The sequence below is a fragment of the Delphinus delphis genome, chromosome 9, assembly GCF_949987515.2.
Source record: "Delphinus delphis chromosome 9, mDelDel1.2, whole genome shotgun sequence".
Lineage (NCBI taxonomy): Eukaryota > Metazoa > Chordata > Mammalia > Artiodactyla > Delphinidae > Delphinus > Delphinus delphis.
The window spans coordinates 16,974,904-16,983,662 of NC_082691.1; the positions used below are offsets into that span (position 1 = coordinate 16,974,904).

At 43.5% G+C, this 8,759-nt stretch overlaps 1 protein-coding gene across 5 annotated transcripts in view; it reads left to right on the forward strand.

Moving 5' to 3' along the window:
- The window catches only part of NRCAM (neuronal cell adhesion molecule), a 95,580-nt gene extending 87,107 nt beyond the window's left edge, over positions 1-8,473 (forward strand). For all 5 annotated transcript variants that reach the window (XM_060020235.1, XM_060020238.1, XM_060020236.1 and 2 more), the window contains one exon: positions 267-8,473. In XM_060020235.1, the coding sequence (XP_059876218.1) occupies positions 267-504 (238 nt within the window). In that variant the 3' untranslated portion in view covers positions 505-8,473. The remainder of the gene's footprint in view (positions 1-266) is intronic.
- The last annotated feature ends 286 nt before the right edge of the window (positions 8,474-8,759 follow it).

The window sequence follows — 8,759 nt, forward strand, 5'->3', positions numbered from 1 at the left end:
CGAATCAGTAGCCAGAAATCTGTCATTGATATTGACATGCACCCTACAAAGCCATCCACCTACCGGAGACTTCATGATTAAACCATTTGTGCACTTGCCTTTCATTCCAACCGTGTCCCGGTCTTTGGAGGTCACCTGACGATTAGATTGGGCTAGAGGAGCTCAGGGCTCCAAATGCTTTCTCATCATTTGCACGCATGATCTTTGGGAACCAAGCCTTTTCCCTAAATGCCAGTCTTGACGAAAATGTTTTCTCTTTTTTCCAGTGATGCAGAAGACCACAAGCCTTTAAAAAAAGGCAGTCGAACACCTTCAGACAGGACTGTGAAAAAGGAAGATAGCGATGACAGCCTAGTTGACTATGGAGAGGGGGTGAATGGCCAGTTCAATGAGGACGGCTCCTTTATTGGACAGTACAGTGGTAAGAAAGAGAAAGAACCAGCCGAAGGAAACGAAAGCTCAGAGGCACCGTCTCCCGTCAACGCCATGAATTCCTTTGTTTAATCTGTGAGCTCTTTGCCAATATCCCACTTTTCTCAAATCTTAAGTATTTGTCGGTCCGCCTTCTCATACTTTGAACATTGAGGCAGAAAGTCTGTGTTCTGCTGTGTGTTCATATGATGAGAACCATCAAAGCAAGAACCTAACTCAGTCAAATGATATCTTAATGGGAACTGCAGTGCAAAGTGCATACTTTTTCATTCAACATAGGTTATCTTGATTTCCTGAGAACTGATAAAAAATAACACAGTGTCATCAACAGATCATGTTCTTCCCTCCTCGGGATACAGTTCACTAGGATGCATGAAAAATGCTACACCTTTAAAGAATATACCTGTGTATGTTATTCAAACATGGGTTGGTACTTTGTTTATACTCTCCTCCACTGAACCCCTAAATATGAATTCCGTTTTCATTGTCAAGAGTGTTACTGTAGTATTCTCTAGAACTTCAGTGTCTTTGTGGACATTGTCGTGAAATTGGTGACTCTATGTCTAGCTGTCATTAGTCTTTTGGGGAGACTGTTAGGCACAGTGTGTACAGTCTCTACTTGCTAAATGCGTTAATTATGACAGGTGCATTTGCTCATGCTTATGAGACGCTCTTACCTGCTCTTTGATCCTGTTACTCCACAGACTTCTTAATCGTCCAGGTATTACAGCGGCACAGTGTTCTTCTACCTTTTACATCCTCTCTCCTTTCAGTGCTTTTTAGGCATAAACAATGCGTATTGCAATGCATCTTGGCATTTGTGGCAGACCGAGAGAATACCAAACAGATCACTCCAATTCAGTGTCAAAAATTATTCCAGAAAGCACAGGGCAAGACACATGCAGTGCCTTCAGACGATAAGCATTCCACAACGTACCGCCTTCTGTATCGTTCGGTACAGTCGACTCTGTGTCCTAGATTACTATCATTGTCTAAAAGTAACTTTGAAAAAGCATAGTTCATGAAAACTGCAACGCTGAAAAAAAAAAAAGGAACTGTGAAAATAAAATTAGGAAGATAGTTTATTTTAAGGGGCATGATTTCCCCCATAGGTATAAAAAGAAAAGCTTTATCACCAACTGGAGCAAGTGATGATTTTGTGGTCTTTTATGGGTCCTATTAATACAAGTCACATTCAGTAAGAAAGATGTCAACTTGGTAGGTAGAAAATTTTTAAAAAAACAAGTTATTCCAAAACTAACAGGATACAACAGCACACCAACAGGAATATATTTTCCTCTAAGTCTCTATGTATGTGGCAGCTTTTGAAACTCTGCAGCATTAAACAATGTGTATCAAATTGCATGGATGCCTTGCAGAATCTAAGAAGTCTGACAAGTGCTAACAAGGCCAACAATCAAAGGGATTACATCTCCAGTTTCAAAAAGAAGCATATATATTCTATCATATTCATAAATAATATCTATCAAATGGTTTCCTTCCAAATATGAAAATCTATAACAACCTATGGTTGAAGGAATGCTCAGTTTCATTTGCCAATAAATTGGTTTCTCATAACTTGCATCAAGTTTAATTTTAAGTAAAGCTTTTTATATGTAGATATTTTGTTGAATCTGTAAATACACTTAAAGTGTAGATGCTATATGCTTATAGGTGTTACGTACAAATAAACAGGCCAACGATGTTTATGTTGTACTGTATAAGATGTTAGCTAATTAATACAGTGCATGGGATTGGAAAGCATTTAATGAAATGCCTTTTGGGTTTTTATTTTCCCTTTTTGCTGTGAAACTGAAAGAGTGAACTATTTTCCACATTGACAGCAGGTTTCTAGAAGAAATCTTCAGAGCTTTGCCTAAGCACAGTTTGAAGTAATCCCAGGTAAAGATGGCCCTACCTAGTTTCATATCTCCAATATGCACTTTTCACAGATCAACCTTTCTAGTGGAAATCCAGAAAGACAAAACAGGCTGCCTTGGCATCCGAGAGCACAAAGATAAGTTACTTAAAATTTGCCAGTGTGTGCGGGGACAAGAAAAGTACAGTGTTTCCTCTTCCATAATGGTAGATGCTAAATTTGTGCATGAAGGGGTCATTTCTGTACTTGTGCAACAGAGTTTGTATTAAAAATTAAATGTGGTTTTAAAAGTCCCTCTCTCTTTTGTAATATATCATGTTCCTAGTGGAGTGTGAATGTCCAAGTAATGGTATATGTAACGGTATAGGCAGATGTGACTGGATTTCCGTCAAAAGAGTGACTATTAGGGCTTCCCTGGTGGTGCAGTGGTTGGGAGTCCGCCTGCCGATGCAGGGGACGCGGGTTCGTGCCCCGGTCCGGGAGGATCCCACATGCCGCGGAGCGGCTGGGCCCGTGAGCCATGGCTTGTGCTCCGCAACAGGAGAGGCCACAACAGTGAGAGGCCCGCGTACCGCAAAGAAAAAAAAAAAGTGACTATTAAACAGTCATGATCTCTTTGTGATTTTTAACTTCTTCAAACCTAGATTTCCTAATGTTTTATTTTATTTTATTTTTCTATTGGCCATGCTGCGCGGCTTGCGGAATCTTAGTTCCTCGACCAGGGATCGGGATCTTAGTTCCCCGACCAGGGATCGAACCTGGGCCCCTGGCAGTGGAAGTGCAGAGTCCTAACCACTGGGCAGCCAGGGAAGTCCCTCCTAATGTTCTAAAATAGCGCAAATTTTGCTTTTTGCTTTTAAAAGGCAGAGGAAATTAAATGCAAAACTGGACGCAATATAAAAGAGAGCTAATAAAAGAAGGGCATATCAAACATTGTAATGCAAAGGCGAAGTAGATATTACCAGCCTTTAGAGAAACAGTCTGAGAAGTCAGGTAATGCTTCCTTTCCTGAAGCCTGACCTCTGCAGGCCTGTTTGCTGGTGCCTTTGGTCACCCTCTCTTCTGCCCTCCTGGACCTCCACTGTCCCCGGCCACGGCAACTGGATTCCTTAACCTCTCCTGCTTGATGACACAGTTTGGGCGTTGACGAGTATCACTCTCGGGTGTGTCATCCACCCGCTTCTCAACAGCCCAATTCTTCACGTGTCTCACACCTGTCCAGCTCTGCAAACAGCCAAGACCTGGCTTGTTCCTCTGTTCCTCCACCTGCCCTTGGTCCCCTGGTCCCAGCTTTCCATCCACAAGACCTTCCGCTGGCACAGAGCTCCCTCTCGCTATACAGTTACTTGGATAACAACATGATATATACATCAACGTAAGATGCTAATAGACCCTATGTAGACTTTGTTATTAGTCTTTTTACCGTGGAGAGCATTCACTTCTGACGGCAAGTCAGGGTCTCCAGTCTACACCGCGGGCCAGATTCACAATCTACATCCTCAGGCCACGTCATCAGTCACAGCTCTGTTTAGCAAGGGCGCTGGCCAGTTGTAAAGCCTGACTACAAAAAGCATTGGTCTGTTGATGCCTTCTTGTTCAGATGATTTATAATGGCCCTGGTTTCCTTTTTTTTTCGTAAATTTCAAATTTTATTGAGGACCTACGATGTGAAAATTCTCCCCAAAAATGTAATTGATATTTCTGTATTTTAAAGCATAATGATTAATTTTACTTTCATAATTTAAGTAATTTTAGCAAACTCTTATCATTCAGTTCCTTAAGATCTGTATTTATACAGTTGACTTTGCAGGGTGAAGAAGAAATTAGACAATTGATATAACCCAGTGTAACCTCGTTTACTTTTAGTGTCTGATAAAATAATTGGAAGTAGCTCGTGGAGGCAAAGGAAAGAAATGCAAAGAACTGAGAAGTTTCACCTGAACTGAGCAAATCTCTCCTGCTCATGAGATTTTTCTACAAATTACCACCAGAGGGCTCCCGTACTTTATTCAATGCAAAAGAAACTGCAGGAAAACGAAGCTTCTGGAGAAACAAGGCCGACCACCTTTGATAGTCAGACTGGGTCTGATCATGCAGAAAATGATTGCCTGCTGTAACCCGGGAAAATGCAGTTAGCAGCTTCCTCTGACGAGTTCACGACCTCCAGGGAGTACGTCTGTGTCACCTTGAGCCTTGTTAATCTCCTCCCTCGTATTGATTGTGGCTGGGTGGCTGACAGCCCATCAGCAGGGACAGAAGGACGAGTAGTGGGCCTCCTGGCTCCCCCTAGATACCCCCTCGCCTGCCAGGTGGTGGGGCTGAAGGAGGGGCCGGTCCCGAAAGTGGTCCCCCGTTTCTCCCGATCGTGCCATCTTGTCTGCCACCAGTGGTTGATGTCCTGTGGTTGGTTAGCACAAGAAGCACAGTTTAAGCACAGACAGCTTTTCTTTTTCACTTTAGAAAAAGCAGCAGAGGGAAGGAATACTCGCAGAGGATTTATATTAAAGAAACAAACAAGCAAACAGTTCCCAGGTTGAGGTAGAAAGAGACCAGCGTTTACCTTCCAGCTCTGCCATCAACCAGCTGTGGAACAAGTGAGCCCCCATCTCCCACCTCTCCAGGCCTCCGTTTCTTCAACTTTGAAATGACAGAAAGCAGATGACTTCTAACATCCCTTTCTGCTTAAATCCTGTGATTCTCAGTCATCGCCGTCGCCAAACAAAAAAAACGTTTGAACACCTACGACTACCAGGCATTTTGCCGAGTGGGGAGGGTACAGATGAGCAAAACCAGATGTGGTTCCTGCTCTCACGGTGCCTGGAGTCTGGTGTGAGAAGACAGACATTAATCAGATAACCACCTGAATGACTGTGTAATTAATTCCACCAAGATAAGCGCTGCAAGGGGAAGGAACGCCGGTCCATGAGAGCAAGTGATGTTCAGAGCGGTGGGAGGCTTCCCTGAGGAGCTGGGACCTGGGGGACAGTAGGACCCAGGGGAGATGTCAGGACAAAGCGGCTGCCCAGCAGAGGCCCGTGTGCCCAGAGCAGATGCAGGGGCCAGAGATCCTGGGCACCAAAGGATAGGTTTTTGTATTTATTCAAGGGGCAGTGGAAAGAGGGGAGTAATTGAAGGAGTTGAAGTAAAGCGTTACATGACCAGATCTGTTTGGGGAGGAGGCCGAATTCATAGGATTTAGTGCACACAATGGGCTGGAAAAGAGCCAGAGGGGTTGATAAAAGCCACTGGGAAGCTTCACAGTCGTTTAGATAAGAAATGATAGAGGTTGGATCCAGATCGTATCACTGGAGATGGAGCGAAGCGGGTGGATTCTAAAGATATTTAGGAAGGAAATTGACTGGAATGATAGGTCAGATAAGGGAGGTCGAGGGAAAGGGAGAGATCAAAGATGGCACTTAGATTTCTGAGTTGTCTAACCTGACGTGAGGGTTACTTAGCTGGGAACATGAAGAGAGAACCAGATCTGGGGTAAGTTATGAGTTCAGGTTAATAAATGAAGCAGTTTGAAAAGCGTCCGAGACATCCAAGTGGAAGTCACTAGTAGCAATTGGATATATGGGCTTGGTGCTCAAAAGAAACTTCTAAGGTGATGGATAGTGATTGAAGCCAAGAGGCACAGGATGAGATTGCCTAGGGAGAAAATATAGACAAGAGGGCTGGGGATTACCTCCTATTAAGAAACTCCCTTAGGGAGTAGATAGGAAGAGGCAGATGGACCTCTAAAGGAGACCAGTAAACAGGAGGCGGAGAAGCTGGGAAGAAATAAGGAGAGTGCGTTGTCTTGGAAGCCAGTGAGCGAGACCACTTCAAGAGCAGGGAGTGGTTTACAGTGTCACTTGTTGCCGAAAAGTCAAGCAAAATGAGGATCAGAAGATGTTTGGATTTGAAGATACAGAGGTCATCTGAGACCTTAGGAAAAGCCGTTGGGTGGAGTGTAGTGACAGACTGAAGACAGCTGAGGAGTGAGTACAAGGTGAGCAAGTGGAGACAGTGAGATTTGCCACCACCCACGTGGACAACCCATCCAGCCCTGGGCTCGCTCCTTCGCGTCTGTGCCTCCATAATGATAAAATCTAAGCCTCCCGCTCTCTGCCCACAACCTCCCCTCCAACCCACTGTCCCCTTAAGCTTATTCCTTTTCTTTTTGTCCCCCTCCCCTCCCCTGTCTCGCCCCTCCCCCTTGCCTCTCCCCACTGGGAACCACTACTTTGTGAGTCTTTCTTTATATTTAAGTAAGTTGGTTGTATTTTTTTCTCCATCCCTTTTCCAGCATGGATTTTATGGTCCATTATTTTTGAAACACTCCTGCTTTACCCCAAAGCCCTTTGCCCTGTGGAGGTATCGTGTCCCTAAGGATCCATCTACTGTCTGCTTTCTCCCGCCTGCCCCTAGGAGCTGAGAAATAGAATAGAGGTCAGTGTCATTATAAAATCATAAAATTTTCAAATGGTTCTACTCTCCGCACGGCCCTGCTTCTTTTTCTCAGGTGAACTTATATTCTCACGCTCAGCAATGGCTCTTTCAAACCTTCTCTACTCTCCTCAGACATTCAGCCCTAACCCCTCTCCCCACGCAGCCTCACAACACATCACTCTACAAAATGACCTTATATCACAATTCACTACAGAAAGAAAAGAAAATAGAGATGGGAATTCCCTCATCTTCCTGCTAGCAAACCACAATGCCTGCTGCAATACGCCTCCCGTTAAAATAGGGGATCAGTCCTTCTACCTGCATCTGGGAACTTCTCCTTTGTGGATTCTTACCTATCTTATCCCTTCTTCTGCTCAACTGGACTGTCTATTGACATTTAAACACCAAGTCTCTCCCTTCGAAAACTAACAGACAGTCAAAACCTGATTCCCCTCCCCATTCACTCCCTTCCATTATCATTTTCTCTCCTCCACTTCATGGTCAAAAAGGTTGAAAAAGTTGAACTAGTCCCAGGAAAAGTAAATGATGATCATCACAAAAGCCACTAGTTGCCAGGCAGTGTATTCTTTTTCTTTCTGTAGCCATCAAATCTCTCCAGTCTCATTCTGTGTGTCCTAGAGACGCTGTCTTGCTTCAGCTGTAACTCTTTAGCAATTATCTCAGTGAATGACTCAGCAAACTTTTTTTAATCAACAAACTTTGTGCATGTGTGTATGCATGTGCACGCAGACTCAGCCTGCATATTGGACTCACCTGGGAGCTTTAAACGTCCTATGCCTGCCCACCAACCCCCATCGTGTCTCTGTTCTAATTGTCTGAGAGCTAGCTTGGCATCAGGGTTTTTCAAAGCTCCCCAGATGATTCTAATGTGCAGCCAAGACTGAAACCAGCGTGGAGAAACAACACGTTTCCACACACTTGTGTGTGCACTTAAAACGTTTAATGAACAGCGTTTTGAATATATTTCTTCATACAGGTTGATCTCAAATTCTCCTGTATTCCTCCCATGAAAAACAACAATATATGTAGGGAAAATGGACCCCGCATTGTCGGTGGGATTATAAAGTGGTTCAGCCACTTTGAAAAAGTTTGGCCATTTCTTAAAATGTTACATATAAATTTACCTTACGACCCAGAAATTCCACTCCTGGTATATACGGAAAAGAAATGAAAAAATCGTCCATGCAGAGACTTGTATGCAACAGTTCACAGCATTCATCATAATAGCCAAAGAATAACCCAGACGTCCGTGAACTGATGAATGCATAAACACAATGTGGTCTATCTGTGCAATTAAGCAATAAATCCATACAATTCAATGGAATACTGTTTGGTAATTTTTTTAAGTACTAATACCTGCAACAACATAGAGGACCCTCTGTAACATTATGCTAAATTAAGAAGCCAGACACAAAAGACTTCATACTATGTGATTCCATTTACTGAAATGTCCAAAAAAGCTAAACTACAAAGAAAGAAAGTAGATTAATGTTTGTCTGGGAATGGGAACGGGGATTGCTGTAAATTGGCAGGAGGGATTTTACTGGAGTGATGGAAATGTTCTAAGACTGGATCAGTGTTGATGATGTCACAGTTTGATAAACTTACTAAAAAGTATTGAATTGTATATACTTAAAACAAGTGAATTTGTGGTAAGTTATACCTCAATAAAGCTGTTAAGATAAAGCATCCCTAGGCTTACGTGTATCTGAGAGTGATCGGGTCTGTGTATAAATGAGGCTTGTGGCGAGTACAGTACCCCCTTACAGGTCACTTCCCCTCCCTGTCCTCCTGTTTTTTTCTAGGAGACCCCACAAGATCAGTGGTTCTCAAAGTGTGGTCTCTGGAACAGCAGCGTCAGCACTACTGGATAGAAATGCAGATTCTTGACCCACCCCAAGTCTACTGAGTCAGAAGTTCTGGGGGTGGATCTCAGCATCTGTGCTTTAGCAAGCACTCTGGGTGATTCTAATGCATCCTAACGTGTGGGAAA